Source organism: Typopeltis vanoorti, chromosome 4, assembly GCF_054136105.1.
Source record: "Typopeltis vanoorti isolate ZY-2024b chromosome 4, IOZ_Tvanoo_1.0, whole genome shotgun sequence".
Lineage (NCBI taxonomy): Eukaryota > Metazoa > Arthropoda > Arachnida > Uropygi > Thelyphonidae > Typopeltis > Typopeltis vanoorti.
In genome coordinates this window covers 70,551,593-70,575,017 of record NC_143552.1, presented here as the reverse complement: position 1 = coordinate 70,575,017, position 23,425 = coordinate 70,551,593, and the positions used below count along the sequence as shown (strand labels likewise).

Here is a 23,425-nt window from a genome sequence, read left to right as displayed (position 1 = left end):
TGTTTGGTTCCTCCTTGTGTGCTGATCACTGATCCCAGGTAGATAAAGTTATCTACCTGTTCCAGTGCTTTCCCTAGTATTTCAAAGACTAATTCTTGTTTGGGGTTTATCTTCATTACTTTAGTCTTGTTATGGTTTTTCAATCCACATTTATTTGCTTTCTGGTTTAAATTATCAATTTTCTTTTGGAGGCGCTGATGTTTTTGTGCCAAAAGGCATATATCGTGTGCAAAATCCAGGTCGCTGATTTTATTTCACCATCTCCATTGAATGCCAATTCTTTCTTCAGATGTTTTTCTCATCACCCAATCAATAAACAATCAGAAAGATGGTCGGGGATAGTATACATCCTTGTCTTACTCCTGTGTTTGTTGCAAATGGTTCTGATAGTTTGCCGTTATTTATTATTTGGATTTTGTATTTTTCTTGAGTTTCTTTGTTATATTATGATTTTCTGAGGAATCCCATAGTGCTTCGTTAACTTCCATATAGTCTTTCTATCTATGCTATCAAATGCACGTTCAAAGTCGATGAATCCCAAATATAGGCTACTCTGCCACTCTATTGACTGTTCAACAATTATTCTTAGTGTTATTATCTGATCAATACAAGATCTGTGTGGGCTGAACCCAGACTGTTCTTTCCTCAGTTTAGTTTCAATTTCTTGTTTCATTCTTTCTAGCAGAATTCTAGTAAATACTTTACTTACAACATTTAGAAGTGAAACCCTTCTCCAATTTTTATAAAATGTTATATCTCCCTTTTTTGGCAGCTTCACCAGGAGTCCTGTATTCCAGTCTTCTGGCCATTCCTCCTTTTCCCATATTTGATTAAATAGCATGTGTAGCATTTCAACAGTAGCATTTATATCTGCTTTAAGTAGTTCAGCCTGTATATTGTCACTCCCAGCTGCTTTATTGTTTTTTGTTTTCTTTACTGCCTGAGTTATTTCTAGTTTAGTTATAGTTCCTGTATTTATTTTAACTATTTCTTCTTCTGGTATTTCTTGATCTAGGTTTTCTATTTCTCCATTTAAAATTTCTTCTGTACTTTGCAAAAATGTATTCCATAAAGCTTTCCTTTCTTCGCATAATTTGATGGTTTTTTCAGAGATCCATTGTTTGCAATTCTTACTCTGCCTTCCCAGAACTTCTTCGGTAGCACTATTAAATATATTCTTTCTTTTTTCCCAGTTCTCTTCAATGTCTATTTCCTTATGTTGTTCTACAAGGCTTCCATATTTATTCCTTAATGTTGCTTTATATTTGTCTTTTGTATCCATGTTTTTTAGTTTGGATATATTGTATTTAATTCTTTAGTTCTTGCCTTTAAATATTTTTCTTAGTTTCATTTTTATTTTTGCAATCAATAATAAGTGGTCTGTAAAGGCATCTGCACCTCTCCAAACTCTTACATCCATCGAAGAGGTTCTCCAAGGTCTGTTTATTAAAATATGGTCTATTTGGTTTTTGGATTTCTTATCTGGTGATATCCAATCTGTTTATGGATGTCTATATGTTTGAATAAGTTCCTCCTATGATCATATCATTGAAAGTGCAAAAGTCTTTTAGGATTTTCCCCATTTTTGTTACAGTTTCCTAAACCTTCTTTTCCCATTATTTATTCGTATCCCACGTTACTATCTCCTACTTTTGCATTCATGTCACCTATAATTAAAAGCATATCTTTACTTTTTACTTCATCTACTTCTTTTTGCAGCATGTCATAGAAGTCTACTTTCTCTTCTGTTTTTGCATTGTTTGTTGGTCCATATATGTTTATTATAGTCACATTTCTGTATTTAGTTTTAAATCTAGCATCTGTTGTTAGCACCAAAGCTACACCTTTGCTATGTGTGTCATCTTCATTCTGGTTTCCAGAATATAAAATGTATTTGTTTGTTGTTAGTTGGATTTCTCCGCTACCATTCTATCTTTTCTCGTTTAGACCTAGTATTTCTATTTTGTATCTGTTCATTTCTCTGGTTAGTAAGTTAGCTTTTCCACTTTCGTACAAAGTCCTAATATTCCAGCATCCAATTTTCATTAAAAGTTTTGGGCTAAAGAGGTTTTTTCTTGGAGTTTGTCGCCTGTCAGCTTCTCCATTGGGGCTTTCACTGGCTTGCTTCATTTTCCCCAGTAGTTCTCCCTCTTGGTTTTGTGTCAATTTTCCAACAATGGTTGAGGTTTCTGTAGCAATATGTTTTTTCATATTATGGTTGCTAGCCGCAAGTACAACCCTCCTTCTTTCTCATCCGGGCTTGGGACCGGCAATGGCAGAGTTACAACTTTATAGTAATAAAATAAAAAGAATAATAAAGTTGGAATATTTTAGAGCATATATTTTTTCCTGTCTGTTAATAGTAAGGACAAACACATATTTATCAATATGTGTTGAAAAACAAAAGTTCACCTATTTTCAGGGAAATCTAGAGAAGGGGACTGATTGTCCCTCTCATCAAGAAATTAGAGGAAACCAATTAGGTGAATTTTCAGCTAAACAACAAACAAAAATAATAGGAATTTAAAAATAAATATTGTTAGTGAAAAATTGAAAATTATTAATAAATTAAGAAAGGCTAAAAATTAATACTTTTCAATTTCTCCTCCCAGTGCTAAAGTGAAATGCAAATGAAGAGCATTTGCACAAGCAGAAATTGCACTGCCAATAATGACATAAACAGTTAATAATAAAAATGTTGTTGTTTTTTATTCTCAATTTAAATAAAATTGTTTTTATATGTAGTGTATCTATAATGAGACAGTGTGCTCTTCATTTGGAAAAGACCCAAGTTTAAGTCCTTGTTATTATGAGAGGAATTTATATCTTTGTATGCTTTTTTCAGTCAGAGGTGAGTTAGCCAATCTTGTACAGAGATGGCAGGGTTTTTCTCTCAAAAATTTGGGTCTTTCATCCATATAAGCAAAAGAGCTAGAAGAACACATGCAGTTAACAGACAAAAAAATACCATTAATGGGTAGTAAGTGGATTGCCTAATGGAATGTGTATGTAGGTGATAGATTAAGTAGTGAAGACATCAGTTGTGTAATGTGGAGTGCCCTCTCATGATAAGTCACTGCACTTCATCGAAGTGTCATGTAATAACAATTTTGTATATATGTTGGTAAAAAATTAAAATTTCTTGGAGTGTCACAAGTTAAAAAGAAATATGTGAAATAGTCATAAGCTCTAAATGTGTAATAAGTTATAAATAGAATTGAATTTGGTTAGCATGTTTAAATTGGAATTAAATGCGAATCAGTAAGCAGCTCTTATTACTTGTTTAGGTGCATTTTAATTTAGCCCTATAAAATTTCATTTTTAAAACTGTTCATCTTTTAATCTTAGATTCCTTAAGAAATATTTTTGATTAAATTTGTACTTTATGCACATGATAGATTCTTCATTAGCGGGTTCAATGGTATGATTCCCAACAGCAAAGGAACAAAATAAATAAGTTTTTTTTTTTGTTTTTTTTTTATCATAATTTTAATTCTTATTTCACTGCCTTCTGCTATTGGATAAAAGGAGGTTTACAAGTATTAAATTGGATATGGTTTTAATTTGACTATCTCCCAAGTTTGGGGACTGTTTCATTGCTGCTGCTGACTCCAGAAACATTCTCCCCAACTTTTAATGACTTCTGGATAGCATTTTGCTTTTCTTTCATATAATATGCAGCACCTCCATAGCATAATTGGAAGAACGATGGTACGTTGTGCCCTTTGATTGGAAAGTTTGATTTTCCTCGTGACGAGAGGAATCTTTATATGGGGTTTTTCATTTGAAGGTGAGTTAGCTGATCTCATGCAGGAGTAGTAATATATCCTGGAACCTCTGGTTTTTCATCCTTCATACAGACACATCGGCCTTGAGAAAACATGCAATTTGCAGACAATACTAGTGGTTGTGGTGGGCAATAGATGCCATTGGTGTAGATGATGATGTTAGTTGCAGTTCGCTGTAGTTGGTTAAGTGGTGGAGACAGAAAGCTGTAGAGTAGATGCCCTCCATTGATGAGTCTTTGGACTCCTTGGAGGTGTCATGTAATAATAATAATAATATGTGAAGGGCTATTTGAAGTTTAATCTGCCTCTCTCAACTTGTGGTAACAATGGTAGTGATACTTATGTTCTTGAAAGTAGATGTCAACAGATCTTTCTGGCTTTCCATAGTATTCAAGTTAACAGATGCTTAAGCACCTGTTAATTGGAGTTGGACAAACTCCAACCTAGAGGTTGGAGTTTGTCCTTGGGTGAATAGAAGAAGTTAATTTGATTTATGGTTTGAATGTTTTTATGGAACTCATTCACTTGAGTAAATGAATTCATCACTTCAGTAAACACTGGCAAAGTGATAGTTTATTGCAGTTTTGGGGATGGGATTTGGGGAATATTTAGTATTTTATGTAGTTATTAGATAAAAATGTTTGGTGAAGGTGAGTTCATAGCTCCAGCTATGTATGTTTTTAGCATACCACATGGTGTAAGCTTGGATGATTGAATGATTGATTGTGTAAATATCATCGTGTGTGTAAGGACAGACAGTTATTTGATTCTTTCTCTGTTGTGAAGTATATTGTATGGTATTCACTGTTTAAATGCCTAAGAATGTATCTAACATGTCTGAACCATGGAACCAATTAGCAAACACATTATCTACACCACTGTTTTCCAGATTTTTTCTACGACGGAACACTTCACAAATCCTGAAATTTTTCACGGAACACCTTGGTTATTTTGTAATCTATTAATAATTAATTATTAATACATTACAATATTAATAATTAATTATGGCATAATCATAAAGAGTATTAGTACACTTATGTATATGGTGTGACATGCTGACAAATATAAAATTACATTTAAATCAGTTATCAATCACTGGACTAATGAAATCTTGTAGTATATTGTAGTTTCCTCAGGTCAACATCATTAAATTAATTTGTGCTGATTTTCACTGACATATCAGATTCTGATCACTAAAAATTTATAATATTATTATAAGTACTTATGAGAGAATGCAGACTTTTTCTCCTGTGTGCTTGTAGATTTCCCCTCCTTTTGTACATCCTGGAGATTGCTTTGTAGGCTTGAGGTGGATGAATCACTATCTGTTGCATCACAAACACCCTTCAATAAGAGATTTCTTAACACCAAAATTAAACAAAGTCCCTTGTCTCTTAGTCATATTAAAATTTAAATCTGTAGGCCTATTACTTTTAAAAAATCATGGCACTACAGTTTCGAAACAAGCACTTTCACCCTACAATACGAACTTGCGAAGAAAGTATTCAGTATTACTAGATTTGAGAACCGGATACAGTCTACCTTGATCTTCAATTTCAGTGGAAAAATTTTCTTTATACTTCCTTGCTGATTGGTCACTGACATTTGCAACACAGATGTTATTTCGTTCAGTTTTGAGAACAGAGGGTACACTGCCCATTGTTGTAATCGACTTGCAGGCAATTTTTATGACCGGTCATAAATAGCAGTATTCCCTTTCCCGAATTATTTCCATGTTTAAAAATACACAGCGTGGTAAATGACATCACAGAACACTTATTCACTTTCTGTGGAATATAATTTGGGAAACCCTGATCTACACAGAACTACCAGACCGTTGTTATAGCATGGCATCTGTGTTGAGAACTTTTTACAAATGTTCTGTGTAGAAGTTAGATAGAATTGAGGTGGAGCCAGACCCAGAAGTGATACCAAGGTTAAAGTAATATTTCAACCTTGTAATATACAAGTAGTCAAAAGGTGTCACACCTTATTAGTAAAATACTATGAATTAGAGAAAGATGTTGAAAGTTTTTCCACTTGGTTATACTTTGAATTAAAGCTGCCAAGAAATTATATTCTTGGTTTAATCCTTTATCCAAGTCAAGACTGGTCTGGGTAGTGACCCTTCCCATAATGTTTAGCATTCAAAATGTCCATAAGAATATATGCTTTGCGTTATGGGATAAGGCAAATGATATGAAGTCATTATATGAGTTGTCCAGTCATGAAATTACTTCATGCACAAACTTTGTTTGCTTACACTTGGATAAAGGATTAAACCAAGAATATAATTTCTTGGCATCTTTTGATTGATATTTAAACATGTTATGGCTAGTTTGGTTAATAATTGGTTTAAGAAAGCATGCTGACCTCATAATCGACAGTCTTGTTTTCCAGTGGATAGCACTTCCACTCTCCAACAGACTCTGGATTCAAATACCACTGTTGCACAGATGCCTGGGAAAGTTTTTAGGTTACATGATTTTCATTGCCATTTAGAGACCTGCTTATTAAAAACCTGAAGTGGTTTATGGGAAAAAAAAAAAAAAAAGTACTATGTCTAGTCTTTCCTAGAAAAGAACTTTATTATCATTATTATATTATATTATAATGTTTAGCTTGTCCTCAGTACCAAATAACTTACCAATTTCATGGCTGGAATTTACATAAATACCTTATGCTTTTTAATTTGTTGCACATAAGTGTATGAATCTGTATGGTTTATTTAATAGTCTTTAGTTTTTTTATACTTCTAAAAAATAGTAGAATATGATTAAAATATATTTATTTTTAATGGAGTGATTTTTACCTCCTCATGTTAGAATAATAGAGGCAGTAGTTTCATTACATATCAAAGTATAACTTCGAAAATATTAATTCCAGAAACATTTATAGAAAAAGTTTTTGATGTTTTCATTTTGTCTCTAGGCAATACATCCCGATATTCTGAGCAGGTGGAGTATTGAGTATATGGATCTTCACTGCATAAATTTATTTACTGATACTCATATTATATTATCCCTAAAAAATTCATGTAATTGTTAATGCAATAATGATTTCACACAAGCAGCTAGAGAATTAATGCAAAAAAGAATGTTATGTGTTATTTAAATTTGAACCCATAAATTAAAGTTTCACATTTTCCCCCACTTAATTCAAGTTCCACTTGTTTCTTATTCATTTATTGTTAACAGAGTCCAAGAATGGAAGACAGAATAAGAGATATCAGTGAACGAGAACTGAGAAGCTCAGATAAATCCAGAGATGATACAGGACGCAGCAGTAGTAAAGAAAGATTAGCAGTTGAAAAACAATACAGTAAAGAAGGTGATGGTCCAGTAGAAAAGGTTAAGAACAAAGAGAAAGAAAAAAAAGCAAACCGGAAAAGAGTATGTTTACCTCAGTATTCAGCTAACATTCTTGTATATATAAAATTTTCTTATATTTTTTGTTTTATATTTTCATTGTCACTCCTCTCATTGCCTTGAAGAAATAACATAATGACTGAATTTGTAATCTGATATTTCCATGATTTAATAGCTATTCATTAAGATAATTAGTTTTATTAAAAATAAATAAAACTCAACTAGTTTCATATAAGTCATCAGACTTACATCAACAGGAGAAAAGGTTTTATATTAACTGATTAGAAAACTAAAAAGTAAGGGGTTGAGTTTTTTTGCTTTATTGAATAAAATGTGGCCTAAGATTGTTTGCATTAGTGGTACCTGGCTATCAGAATCAGAGTGTAATAGGTATACTGTTTTTAGGAATGACAGAAGAGATAGGAGAAGAGGGGAAGTACTACTAATGATATCATATGACTTAAGTCCAGTTAAGGTAGAAACTCAAGAAAACAACTATGGTAACAATGTCCCATGTAGCAGTGGATTTGAGGGTATTTGGTGTGAAGTAGAGGCTAACAAAATGAAATATATCATAGTGTGTTGCTATAGACCTGGCAGCTCACTTGCAGGGGGGACAAAGAAATGCATTGCCATTTAGTCTTATGGGTACTAAACAAGTGATCATTATGGGTAACTTTAATTTTCCAAACATTGATTGCGTAGAAGAGAAATCTCTTCTACCCAATCAACTTTTAGAAATTTATTGTATTGCTGCAAGACAACTTTCTAAAGTAGCATGTGAAAGAAGGAACTCAAGGTCAAAGAGTGTTGGATTTGCTCATAGTGTCAGAAGGGATCTCTGTTAAGAATATAGCTATTTTACCAGCAGTAGGTGACAGTGATCATGTCATGCTGTGCTTTCTTGGGAAGTATCTAATTGTATCGATGCTCCGATTAAAACAACTTACATGCTGAACTACAAAGCTGTAAATTGTGGCCAACTTAGGAGAATACTGTCTGTGGTCCCATGGTAGCAGTTACTGAATGGGAAAAATGTCAGCAGTGCATGAGAATCTTTGAAAAGGTGCTTAAATCAGGAGGTATCTGAATGAATCCCTAGTGTTCAAAGAATAATTAAATTGGGAGTGAAATGGATGTGCAACCCTATTAAGCAAGAGATCCACGAGAAGATAATGTGCAAAGAATATCATGAGAATAAGAGTGAGAGGAGTTATGAAATATATAAAGCTCAGGCCAGAAAAATAGCGAGTATTATGTGGAAAGCTAAATCAGAGTATGAAAAGAAATTGGCCATACAAGCTAAACAATCCAAAAGAATTTTATTGTCATGCTGCAAGCAAAAGAAAGAATGAATGTGAAAGAATAACTTTATTGAATGCAGATGGTACTTGGGTGTCAGGAGTAAATGAGTTCAGTTAATGAGTGCTCACTTTGCTAAGATATATCAACCAGGTGTATGTAACATGGTGCACAGTGCTATTGCTACATTGGATGAAGAGATGCATGAAAATGAGGTTAAAGAGCTGTTGCATAACCTGGATAAGAATTTGTCAATATGAACAAATGGAATATCATCAGGTTTACTAATGGAATGTTCAGCTGAATTAGCTAGGCCTTTCACATGTTTGTATAACTTGAGTCTCAGCTCAGGAATGATACCACAGGATTGGAAGGAGTGTATGATAGTTCCATTACACAAAAAGGTAATATTTATTCCAGATAAGATTTATACAAGTGTACTTGAAAAGAAGTGAGAAAGATTGTGGAAGATAATATGGCTGGGACGTATTCATGACTGTAATTCATGTATGTTCACAGGGCCGGTTTGCCGTTCTGGGGGATGAAAAACCTGAGTTTCTGAGTGAAAAAAAAAAATTCCTACCTCCGTATGAGACCGGCTAACTCACCTTTCGTCGAAAGAGTATTCTTATTGGCTTAACCAAAATAAAATGATGGTACAACATGATAGAATTTTGAGAAGAACAAGCTGGATTCAGGCCAAATGGAGGTCGTCAAGATCAGATTTTCACTTTAAGAAAATAGTTGAAAAATTGTGGGAATATTACAAAGGATCTGTACTTAAGTTTTGTAGATTTGGAAAAGGCACTCAAAGAAAAGCTTTTCAAAACACTTCAGTTATATAGGGTGAATGTAACATTATACAGAGCAATGCATAGTCTATATTAAGTTGTTAGTTAGAATTCAAGAAAACACAGGAAGATAGTTTAATGTAAAATCAGGGGTAAACCAAGGATGTACATTATCTCCACTCTTATTCATCATCTATATGGATCACATTATGAAAGAAAGTGGCATTAGGCCTGATGTTAGAATTGGAAATGTCAAACTTAGCGCTTTACTTTATGCAGATGATGATGTACTCCTAAACACATCTAATACACCTCTCCAGGATTCTCTAACTGAATTGAGTAACAGCTGTAACAAATTCATTAAAATCAACAATAAAAGACCATAACTATAAGAATAGGTAGGCGCATAGAAAACTTCAGCTGCATTCTGAATGGAGATTGTGCAGGACAAGTGAAATATTATAGTTATTTAGGCACAATTTTTAATGATGATGGCAGGTTGAATCAGGAAATAGACAACAGAGTAAGCAAAGCTGGTATGGTGGCTAGCTGAATAAATTTATATGGAATAGGAGAGAAATTAGCCAAACTAGCAATATACAAGGAAGTGTTCAAACCAGTTTTAAGTTACAGATCTGAGAGTTGGGTTAGAAATAAAGCACTTGATCAAAGATTAGAGACCACAGATATGAGGGTTCTGAGAAAAATTAGGGGAGTGAACCAGTAGTATCAATTGCAAATCATATTAAAAATGAGGATATTAGAAATGAAGTTAATATTATTAGCATTCAAGAATGTGCCAGCAGAGCTAATCTAAGGTGGTATGGCCACTTAAATAGAAAGGGTGAGTAAAGGTTAGAAAAACAGGTATTTGTTGCCAAGATGGCAGAAAAGACACCCAGCGGAAGACCAAGGTCTAGGTGCATATTCAGTCAGAAGTGCCTTAGAAGCTTAGAATGTTAGATATGATAATTTTGGAGTGCTCACAAGTAATAACCTGATTTGGAGGAAAATTGTTGATAGGAGATTAACAATAATGTAAACTTAATTATGTAGTGCTTTCATAGTAACCCTAAACACCCCCTTTGGGGGTACATTTCTGGAAATTGATGATGATATCAATTATATAGTGCTCAGTATACCAATTGTTTAATGGAAGCATCCGTGCTAGACGCTATTTTAAAATTTCAGTTTTACACGTATAAAGGAAACTAGAATTTATTAAATAAATTTAATAAATTTATTTCAGCCTTTGTTGAGGTCAGATCAGTGGAAGCTAGACCCATGAAGATACCAGTGTTGAATCAATGCAAAAGTCATGTATTTCTCATGTACAAGTAGTAAAAAGGTGTATCACCTTATTATTAAAAAACTCTGGATAGAGACATTTGTAGAAACTTTTCCACTTCGTTAAGATATGGAGATATTGACTACACTGCATAATTTAGAAGGCCTAATCAGAGTCAAATTGAGATTATTAGGGTAGAGCTTTCATAGTACCCATCTTTAGAAAGGGAAATAAACTTGAATGCAAGAAAGTAAATTATCATCATCATCAAATTCCTACCATGTACCCTCAAGGGGTGTACAGGATATGATAGTACTACACGAAAAAAATTACATCATTATTAATTTCCTAGAAAGAAAATTGTATTTATCAAGTACAATTTACTTTTCCTGAAAGTAAATTGTACTTCATAAAAAATTATATTCTCACTGAATCCTTTATCCAAGTGTAAGCAAACAAAGTTTGTGTGTGAAGTATCTTCACAACTAGGATACTTGTATATAGAGGCTGACTTCATTATTGCAAAGCACATTTCCTTTTGGATTTGCATATTGCTATGCATTAAGGAAAGGGTCACTATCTAGACTGGTTTCAACCTTTATTGAAGGCTCTTCAGTGGGAGGCAGACCCAGAAAAATACAAAGATTTGATGGTATCTTGAAATCATATGACTTCTGAATTAATTCACCTTTGGTATCTTCTTGGGTCTGGCTCCAACTGAAAAGACCTCAATAAAGGTTAAACTAGTCTTAGTGGTGACCCTTCCCTTAATACAAGTTGTATTCTTATTGACTGGTTTCCCCTTTCAGTCATTTCCGACCATAGGCGACTTTGTAGACATTGCCTACAATGTATTCCTGGTGAGATTTTTACAGAGTAGTTCACCATTGCTTCCCCTTCTCCCCAATTTTATCCAGGCTCGAGACCGGCATATGGCTGGGATGTATTCATGACTGTAATTCTTGTGTGTTCATGGGGCCAATTTGCCTGTTCTGGGGGACGAAAAAACCGAGTTTCCGGGTGAAGAGTTAGAGATGCATGAAAATGAGGTTGAAGAGCTGTTGCATAATCTGGATAAGAATTTGTCAATAGGGACAAATGGAATATCATCAGGTTTTCTTCTAAAGGAATGTTCAGCTGAATTGGCTAGGCCTTTCACATGTTTGTATAACTTGAGTCTCAGCTCAGGAATGATATCGCAGGATTGAATGGAATGCATTGGACAAGAAAATAGTTCCATTGCACAAAAAGGTAAAATTATGCAAGCGTACTTGAAAAGACGTGAGAAAGACTGTGGAAGATATGGCTGGGACATATTCATGACTGTATTTAGTGGGGACAGGCAAACTGGCCCCTGTAACATGGGGCCAGTTTGCCTATTCTTGGAGGGTAAAATGATGGTACAACATGATAGAATTTCATATTGGTCTGGACTATAACCCAGATAAACAAGCCTCTGCTGTTTTTGTCAGAAAACCATGGCAAAGAGTGAAAGGTCAGCTATCCTGCTCACTAACAGCAGTATTCAAGATTGGCATCAACATAAAGATACATCAAACGGAAATAGCAGAAGAATGGGATAAGCACCATATTGACATAAATAGATATTACTGAAACAAAGAAGATAAAAACATGTGAGATTCTTTTCAACAAATATAAGATGTTATATTCAGGTAGTAATGATCAAGGAAAAGGATTAGATATAATATTCAATAATAAATATGAGGATAATCATATCGAATAGCAGGGATTTTTCAAGTAGAGAAACATGGGCAAATATCAGAATGGGGATCTGAAAAATGGGACTTATTTGTCCCTATGATAATTGAGGCCCTCTTAAGAATAGGAAACAATTACCATTCATATACAAATGTTTAGAGAAAAGGGCAAAGTTAATAACAGTGATAAGTACCTACTGAACTAGTCAGAACATGGACTAGTCATTACTGATGCTTCTCTAACATAAAGATGTGCACAAAGTCACATGGTGAGAATATGCAATAAATAAGAAAATCTCATTGATTGTGTTATTATTTAAAGCAACATCTTCATGCTGATTTACGATACAAGAGTATACAGAAGATTTGAAATTTGAAGTGATCATCACTTAGTTTTAAATAGGATAAGAATAAATATGTAAGTTTTTAAAAGAAAAGAAAACTCTCAGACTAAAATTGAGCAGCTTTTACAAGTGAACTGTGGACTTAGCTATACAAACATCATTTTCAAGAAAAAAACGAAGCAATTTGAAAACAAGAACCACACCTTGGAGACTGAGTGGCAGGCTCTGAAGAAAACATTGATTGATTCAGCCAGAGAATAATATAATGTGAACTGCAAGAATAGAAATGTGAGAACTCAGTGCTGATCTCAGGAAGTTAGAGGCAGTAAAGGAAAGGAATGAAATGTATCAAAAGTACTTGGCAAGTATGTACATGTGCTCTGAAAGAATTCAAATTAAAATATAAGTGAAGGCGTTGTGTAATATTAGCTAAACAAAAGTAATGGGAAGACTTTAAGACCGTTAAAAAATATTCAGAAAAGAAAATATCAGAAAAAATTGTCTTCTTAGTTTCATTTTGTGAGAGAATTAGAGTAACTGTAAGCTTTATCGAAATGTAAGCAAACAAAGTTTGCTTGTGAAGTAACTTCACAATTGGGCTACTTGTATATAGAGGCTAATGACTTCACATCAGTTGCATTAGTATTCCATAATATACATGTATAATGTTATGCATTATGGGAAGGGCTACTACCCAGACCAGTTTCGACCTTTATTCTGGATTTCATTGGTGCAATATCCTTAGGATTTCAAAAACTCATGAGTGACCTAAAAAAAGCCACTCTCTCACATAGTATCTCAAGAAGCTCTTCAAAAATCTTAATAGTCTCTCAGTTCCTTCCAAAACACTGAGCCGAACTCCCACTGATGAGATTTCAATAAAGGTCAAAATTGTTCTGGATAGTGACACTTCCCATCACATGCATTATGGGATACTGTTGTGTCCCAATTTACGATTATTAGGCTTTTAACCATCCTTACATGTGACACTCTATTTGTCTTTATCCAAATCTTATTTATATTACAAGATATCATCCAAATACAAATATTGAAGCTTCTTCTCCCCTTGGTGTCCCTAAATATGTATTTTATACTGTGCCTTTCAGGACATTTAGTTTAAGATATAAAATTCAAAAACAAGGAGCAATTACCAAAATATGTCTGAATGTGAAACTAATATGAAGTCGTGACCTTTATCTCATGACTTAACAAATCCCCCACCTACACTACACTGCATAATTCAGAAGGCCTAAACAGAGAGTCAAATTGCAGATGATTGGGATAGAGCTCTCATAGTACCCCATCTTTAGAAAGGGAACTAAACTTGACTGCAAGAATAATAGAGGAATTTCAATACTGATAAGTTTATTATTATTAGACCTTCAGGGAGTCAAGGATTTATTGAGGGAGGCCATATATCACCCACACCAGCTGTCATACCTTCTCTTAAACTCATTCACACTAGACGCATTCACTACTTCTAAAGGCAAACTGTTCCACTCACTCAGTTCCATGAGAGAAAAATCTAGCTCGTACCTCTTTCTTAACAACACACACAGACATAACTTCCATGGATGCCCCTTGTCCTCTCCCCAATTTCCATATAATGAAAAATTTTATTAACTGATATTTTATAATGCACTCTCCAAAGTTTATAGACCCGTATCATATTGTTCCTTCTTTCTCCTGTCTACCAGTGTCTGCAGTCCACATACTCTTACTCTATCCTTGTAATCTCATTCCATTATCCCAATATCACTTTTGTAACTCTTCTTTGTGATCTTTCACAGCTTCTTCATCCCTATGGAACCTAGGCAACAAAATCTGTTCACAGTAGTCCAGATGTCATAGTCTTACCTTGTAAAGAGGCCAAATGATTTTTACATCCTTGTATGTCAATGTATGTTTCAATATTGCAATTGTCCTCTCAGTTGTATTTGCAATTTTTGTTATGTGACAATTCCTATCCACCGTCTTTGGTCCACACTTGTAGGATATTCAAAACACCCTGTAAATGCTGTATATCAGTAGCATCTCTGATTGCCCTGCCTATCTTGGCATTATCAGTAAACAATTGAAGATCTCCTGTCCTTTTCCAATATCATTGATATATGGATTAAACAACAAGGATTGATCCCTAAGGCATGCCGCTGGTCCCCTTAAATCTGAAGATTCACATCAGATTTATGCAAACATACTTAAGAAAAGACTAACAAAAATTATGATAGGAGAAACTTGGAGAAGAGAAGGTGGGTGCAGGCCAAATAGAGGTTGTAGATGTAGTTAAGAAATCATGGGATTATAATGAGGTTCTGTATATAATTTTTATAGACCTGGAAAAGGCCTATATCAATGGGCCAAGAAAACAGCTGTTCAAAACTTTACAGTTATATCATGTAAATGGGAGACATATCAAGCAATACATATCCCATATTTTAGCTGTAAGTCAGCAGTTAGAATTGAAGGGGTACTGGAAGGCAATTTGATGTTAATTTGGTATTAGAGGGGAACCCATTATATCCACTGTTATTCATCATTTATATCAGTGTTTCCCAACCTTTTTTCAGTTGGCTTTTTCAAATCACTTCTGTATACTTTTTCTGATCATTCCTCTATAATTTCCTATACCAATATATTATTTTTGATAAGTTTTACTGCATGTTTTTCACTACGAAATCAAATAGGAACAAGGAAATCACTACTGAATCAAGACTGGAGGAGGCTAGTGATTTTCTCATTCCTGTTGGATGATGTATATAAAACATGGCAATAAAAAAAAAGCAATATATCTTTATGCAGTGAATATAATGCCTATGAATCATATCCTATATAGCATGCTTTGAAGTTCTATTATTTATTCACAATTTTAAAAATTAAGTGTATATTTCCTTATTAGTTATGTATTTTGATTATTTTTATGACATCATTACATTGCTGGCTGAGATGATCCCTAATTTTTATTTTTTTTTGCAGCAATAAAACTAAGTTTCTCTCCATTGAGAAACTGATCTATGTGGATAATGATAATGGATTTAATAATAAATTTAGTGTAATCCTTTATCCAAGTGTGAGCAAACAAAGTTTGCACCTGAAAATATCTTCAGGACTGGGTAGTACAACACAGTCCTAAAGATATTATGAAGGAAAGTGGAATTAAACATGATATCAAAATTGGAGATGTTAATCTCAGCTCTTTACTTTATGCTGATGATGATATGCTTTTAAATAAATCTAGTGCACTTCTGCATATTCCCTACCTCATAAAATACTCTGGATCAGATATAGTTGCAAAAAGTCTTTTCATTTGATTATGAAGTAAATTACTTTTGGCAAGAAATTATATTCTTTAATAATAAATTTAGTTTAATCCTTTATCCAAGTGTGAGCAAACAAAGTTTGTGCCTGAAAACATCGTTAGGACTGGGATAAGGTAGTACAACACAGTCCTGAAGATATTTTCAGGTGCAAACTTTGTTTGCTTACACTTGGATAAAGGATTAAACTAAATTTATTATAGTCTAACCAAGTGAAAAATAAACTTTCAAATTATATTCTTGTTTAATCCTTTATCCAAACAAATTCATTTTAGTAAAATGATGGAGACTACAACCATGTTAGGAATAATTACTTTAATTTCCTGACGTTTTGACCTTATATTGAGGTCAGCATCTGGAGTATATATACACACACACACACACACACAAAGACACTACATGACATTTCTAACAGTAAGCCAAGTGACAATGATTTGATCAATCGTTATTCTACTGGCCTGACTTCCATCAAAGCTACATTCTATTTATAACATCATCAGAGAACAAATTCATATAGATAGTTTTAATATAGCAAAGTGGTGGCCTAATCCATAATTTAACAAGAGTGTTATTATTAGAGTTATGATAGATTACTTAGAGTCAAAATTATAATTAACTCTTAGACCAAAAGATTATGCGGGAAGAATATGTGCCATCCATATTCTTAGGATTTTTAGCCACCATTATTATTATGATTCTAGTGGCTGATAAGAATTTCACAGGCTCCCCTTGAAATTTATGCTCATACCATGTTTTGGTATGGTGTAAACAACAGGTGCCTTTCCAGTCAATTCTATGTAAAGTATTCAGGGTACAATCAGAAAGGACAGATTTACCATAGTTGTTAAATTTAATGTGTCCTTTTTTTCTGATAGGAACTGTGCACCCTGTTTCACCTATATAGGGCAAAATAAGCAAATTACAGGCGCAATGAATATGGTATACTCCAGGGTGGGCCAGCAGAGGAAGTGGATCCTTGAATGAGTTAAATAAGTTCTTTAATTTTGCAGGAGGTTTAAAGGTAGCAAGAAGGTTGTATTTCTGTAATATTCTGTTTATTTTGTTTGATATCCCTTTAATATATAGAAAACTATCTATATGAATTTGTTCTCTGATGATGTTATAAATAGAATGTAGCTTTGATATCGTTTCTTTTTTCCACTAGAAGTCAGGCCAGTGGAATAACAGTTGATCAAATCATTGTCACTGTAGCATACTATTTGAAATGTAATATAGCTTGTCTTCGTATATATATATATATATATATATGTATGTATGTATATTCCAGATGATGATCTTAATATGAAGGTTGAAGCATCAGGAAATTAAAGTAATTTTTCCTAACATGTTTGTAGCCTCTGTAATTTTACTGAAATGAATGCTGATCACCGTGTAACACTGAAGGAAAGATTATCATGAAACAAGTATAAGTGAGTATAACAGAAGTGAATCCTTAGCAATGCTCTGCCACCTTGTGATACCTTATTACAGTTGTTTCTCACTAGAGCCAACATCACTTTAACAAATTCAATCCCTTTAAAAAACTAAGTTATTTTGGCAATAACCTAATTTTATTAAATTACTTAATAATGAACTTTGATTTTCAATCCTAGAGCAAAACAACAAACTTTTTTGTTTTTGTTTTTTTTTTTCAAATCAGTTCCACATACTGGAGGTCCAATACCTATGACATGACAGTGCCATGTGGGCAAGTGGGTGGAGAAGAAAGGGATTTACTGATGTGTTTCTTGAAGAGTTGAGGGTTGTAATCATTGGAGAAAATAGTGTAGAGAAGAATGTTCAAAAGAGCAGTTTTTTGTTATATTAGAATTACGATTCTGGATTGCTTATAGTCCTAATATAATTAACTCTTAAAACAAAAGGTTAAGTGGGTAGAATATGCACCATATTCTTGGGATTTTTAGACCACCATTATTGTTAAGATTTAGGTGGTTGATAAGAATTTTGCTATAATCAATGATCCTAATCTTAACAATCGTTATTCTACAATGGAAAGGGGAGAAGTTTTGTCCAGCTATCTTAGCAAAAGTCCAAAAGGAGTTACTTCCAGTTGAGCAGGAGACAAGCCTATTGCATGTATTCCTTATAAAGTCTTGTTTTTACTGAGTGAGAAGCTGTAGTTTTTGACTTGAGCTTTTGAATATGTGCTGTATTTTTATCTTGGACTGCAAAAGGACATTTTTGAGAGAAGGGGTGTATGTACGTATAGGTTGGAAGTTTGCATTGCAGTTAAATGAAGGCCCTCATTCCAGTAAGGTTTATTGCAGATATTTGATCAAAGCAAGCGTTTGGATCAGAAGAGTGAAAACAGTATCTCGCCATAGAAAAGAACCATGAAAGCCCAGAGGTCATCCCGCTTGGCACTATTGTCGTGCCAAGGTAGAAGAATGAAATTGGCTTGGAGCAGAATGATTTCTAGAGAGAGAGAGAAAGAAGAGTTGTTTAATAAAAGATCCATAACATCAGGAGAATGATGAGTATTATGTGGTATACTGGTTAGGAGGTTAATAATTTGCATTAGATCATGACAGATAACAAATGATTGGCATCCCATCTACCTTTGATATGTAAAGCTAGAAAAAAGGGCCATTGTTATCAGAAGATAGATATTCAGAGAGAATCGTATGGCTTTCTGACTGTTCTCAAAATGAGATTGGCTTGGATTGAAAGCTATAAGGTGAGGTAAGGAAACCTTGAGCCAAATTAGATCAAAAACAGGGATTCCACATTTGATAACTTTTGGCAAGGACTGCCTGATCTGACAAAAACACATGTTCCTTCCTTTTTTAGAAGGCATGGTGTAAGGTGTTAGAATAGCTGAGGTAGGCTTATAGACATACAGGATGCCATTTGGGATTAAGAATAACAAATCAAGTTTTTGATGCCTGTAAGTGGTATGTACATCATTGATGGTTATATTAATGTCTTGTTGTTGGGACATTGTGAAATTTGGGTGTTATTTTTTTATTTTATTTTATTTTTTTGAGAGAGAATTTATTTTTATTTATTTATTATTATTTTAATTTTTTGTTGTTGTATTTTTTGCAAAATTTTTTGGTGATTTTTGTAGGTATATTGTAGTATTTGTTTAGTTATCTGTGCAGCAGAGCTTGAGGGACTTGTGTACATGACTCCCATATAGTGAGTGCACGGACTCCACTTTGGGCCAACAAGCTATTATTACTATCAACACAACTGCCAGTTTCAATACATAGGATCCTAATTATTTTTTAATCCCTTCAATCCTAAACACCCCCAGTTCATCTCAGTTTATTCTTTTATTAGTTACTATCACATCAGTCACTGAATTATCTCCATCTAGATGATAATACATCCTCCACAGCAATCACCCAGTAATTTACTATTTACTTGGCTACTGTCACCTTCCTATCATCTGTATATGTATTCATTGAAGTCATCCTTCCATAATCATTCTTCCATTTTACTTATTACGTAGCAAAAGAACTATGAAATTTCTTTTACCTATTTTCTAATTTGCCTTACTGTTTTGTCTATGATTTGTACTATGTAAACTTGCTGAACATTATGTTCAGCAAGTTTACATAGTATTCACCCCAGAACATTTTTGCAACTTCTGCTTGCTAATACTACTCACTGATGTAGTGACATTAGCATGTCAGTGAAGAACTGCTTTATTTGCCCTTTTCTACCCGACTTTAACAAATTTAGTGATAAATGGGATGAAAGGTTTTAATTACATTATTTTCATTAAAAGTATTACCAAAGTTAAATACCTGTCATTGAATGAAAGAATTAGTTGCACAGTATAGTATTCTCCAGATATTAAAATATAGTATATTCTAATATGCGGAGAATCCTGAAAAAATTGTACATATCAAGTTGCCACTTTATTCACTTTACTGTGACAATGCCTTTATTTGCCAATAGCATTGTTGATTTTATAAGCAGTATATACATTAAAGAAAAAAAAAAGGTTTTTATTAGGATAATGCTGATTTAATTTTAAAAATGTTACGCTATACATGCCGTCAATGATATTTCATTTTTGGTGATTATCAGGATCTTTCTGATGATAGCAGCAGTGACAGCAAACGAAGAAAAGATGAAGACAGTGGTAAGTTAAGAAAACATTCATATACATATCTGACCGTTTTTCAAGCTCAATTTTATGGCATTTAACATGTTCACATAGGCTGTGTTTTGCTATACATGAGAACTTCCTTTACAGTATATTTTGTCACTTCTGCATTAGGTAGACACTTTTTTACAGTTTTCCATATCTATGGCAACTTAGTTTCAATGTTTTTGGTAGAATTTTATTTGTAAAATTAGTATTTGTGGAATGTCTTAATGATATAGAAAATCTCATTTGCAATTTGAAGTAATTTCAAGGTCTATGTACTTATGGACACTATCTACCAATAATTGTCCAGACACTTTAGCAATTTACAATTGATACCAGCAGGTGAATCCTAACATCAGGTATGTGCAGCAGACATCAGGTGGAATTTGTCTTTATTCCTCCATCAAAGCAGCACTAAGTTCAGCAACAGATCAAGGATACGTTGCTCTGGACCTCAGTCAGTACTCCAATTCATCCCATAAGCATTCATTGGGGGTTGAGGTCAGGACTCTGCGCAGGCCATGGCATTCGTTTAACATCCATCTCTTCATACCATTCCATAACAGCTGCAGCTTTGTGACATGGGGCATTGTCGCCTTGATAGTAACATGGGTCCGTTTCATAAAACCTCTACAGTGTAGGCAGCACCTGATTATCCAGAATGTCAAGGTACTGAGCTGCCTTCATGGAACCATGGATAACAACCAGTGGTCCCACTCCAAACCAGCTGAATGCACCCCACACCATTACTCCTTCACCACCAAACTTTACTGTGGGTACAACACACTGTTGTAACAAGCGTTCACGAGGCTGCCTCCACACCCTGCCATTAGACTTGAAACAGGTGAACCTTGATTCATCACTCCAGAGTACCGTTTTCCAGTGGTCAATTGTCCAGTTTACATGGCCAGGTGAACTACCTTGTTCGTTGTTGTAATGTTCGACTTGTGTGGCGCTGCTCTTCCATGGAACTCCATTTACTGGGTTTCTTTTTGTACAGAATTAGTACTCACCGTGGTGTCATTGGCACTCTTGAACTCATCACGGATGGTCTGTGCTGATTGTAGCTGGTTTTTGCATGCCACCTGTTTTAACACCCTCTTGTCCCTGTCAGTCATTTTTGGCAGTTGCCCTGGTTTTCCTGCATTAGTGATGCTTCATTTGTTGATCACATTGTCGACCGTTAATTTCAGATGCTCTAGTTGAGCAGCAATGGCACTTAGGGACATATCACCAATGTGACAGCTCACGATTACACCTCTCTCTCTCTCAAATTCACTGAATTCACGTTATGTTGCCATTACACCTGTATTCAACTGCTGCAATGAAATAATGCTTCCTACTATCTGTACAGCAGTTTTTATGTTATTAAAAACCAGGAACATTCCATAAATTCGTATAACTGGTGTCCAGGGAATTATTGGTTGTGTGTGTGTGTGTGTGTCCATATCATCATCATACTTTTCATGGATTTAGGCCTACAATGGCCTGTTCCAGCCTCAGAAGGCATCGTTAAATCTCTTTAGAGGATATCTTGGTTTTATTTTTCATAATGGCTACTTGTTTTGAAAATCTTTCGGTTTTCATTCTTTCAACGTGTTCCATCCATTTATGTTTATATTTCTTTATTTTTTCTGTTTACTGATTCCTGGTTTAGTTCTTTTGTGATCAAATAGCATATACTTTGCAGTTTTTCTCATAAACTTCATTTCAGCTGTTATTAATCTTTGTTTATTGTTTTTTTTTTATTGTTCCAGATTTCGCTTCCATACAGTATGACTGGCAGGTCTAATGTATTGTATACTTTTAATCTAGTTTGATTTTGAACTAGATTAGGTTTAAATACAGATTTAATTACCCATTTAATTTAAATGCCCATCAGCATTAATAAAAGAAATGCCCACATAGAGCCACTGTCACCCTCTGCACATGACTGTGCAAAAGCTAGCATTATCAGAACAGTAATTAATTCATTTCAATGCTAACTTTTACACAGTCATGTGAATTATTTATTATTTATTTGCATTCCAGTTTCTGCATTACTGTAGGTGCTAGATGATTGCTTGCCGATGTTTGTTATCGTCCAAATTCGAAGGTTCAATTTTAACTACTTGATGTGTTTTTTTTTTAAATATTATCTTATATGCTGATATATTGTTACACCCTGATACCTTAAGAATGTAGAATTCCCAGTTATCATGGTGTAACATGGAAAAAAAATAAAATAAAACCCCTGTATAAAAGCTAATAGATGAATTATTTAAAAGAAAGAAAAATATTCTTGCATCCAAGTAAAATATATGTAAAAAAAAAAGTGTTTGTTGAACTAAATAATAAAAGAAGGAATGTATTACAGTTGTGATAAAAAAAAAAAAAAATTTTTTTTTTAGCTAAGTAAGACAGAAAAGGATTAGTCATAAGAATTGTATGTGAGAGGCTAGAGATTAAAATATTAAGTAAATTCATAGAAAAATTTTGGAAGGGGGATTAAATTAGAGGCTAGCAAAAGAAAAACAACAGACTATCGCTCAGGGTCAATTCCTGGATTTAGACATCGTCATGGGCTCGCCAACCAAAGGATGTTTGGCAGAAAAACGCCACCCTAATTGGTCGGTGAAGTCGAATCAAGTAAGGGGCGGAGAAAAAAAATTAAAGAAAGTACCATTAGGGGTCAAGGTATAAAAGGGTTAGAACCCCCACCCCCACGAGGCTTTTTCCCGGATAGTTTCTTCACGAGCTCCTTCGTATAGGTTTCACGTGGTTTTCCTGAGTGGCGGGATTGGAGTTAATCTCCGTTGTCACAACAAGGAAACAAAAGGGAGCGGGATTTCGATTCCATATTTCCTATGGTAAGAAATGAGGGAATGCCACTTAGCTAAAGGAAAGAAGGTATTATCTATGTGTTTCATAATCCAGTGACAACTACGAAAAGAGGGAAATCTGTAAAGAAGTAGGTGTCCACGTGGTGAGTTTCACAGCCATGGTATAGATGATTGTAAAGTGTGTTCTTAAATCAAGAACGAAAAGTAAAGATCGCATAAGCACAGTTTAATGCCAAAAGAACTTAGGAGTGACCGATTATAGGAGAGATCATACCAGGATAGTTCAATCGGAAAAAGTTAGAGGCCAACATAGAAAACTCAAGAGAAAAAGATACTGTAAAAATCTCGTGTTAACTGAAACTCGTCTGTAATTGTACTCATTATTCTATTACTGAATTGTTGAAGTGACTAAAGAAAATTATACTAGGACTTTAGTACATGACTGATTATAACGAGAGTATGCTTGTTAATATTAATATTATATAAGTAATTATGTGTCCTGAGAATTATGCATGTGTATTGTAACATAAAGGAAAGTCTAAATGTCAAAGTTATGTGTTAGTA

General features: G+C 34.1%; 1 protein-coding gene across 1 annotated transcript in view; it reads left to right on the top strand.

The window, feature by feature from the left end:
• Positions 1-23,425, top strand: part of tho2 (THO complex subunit 2-like protein) — a 779,097-nt gene that overhangs the window by 723,122 nt on the left and 32,550 nt on the right. The window contains exons 36-37 of the mRNA XM_090391861.1: positions 6,986-7,180; positions 19,976-20,030. Coding sequence (XP_090247987.1) covers positions 6,986-7,180; positions 19,976-20,030 — 250 coding nt within the window. The remainder of the gene's footprint in view (positions 1-6,985; positions 7,181-19,975; positions 20,031-23,425) is intronic.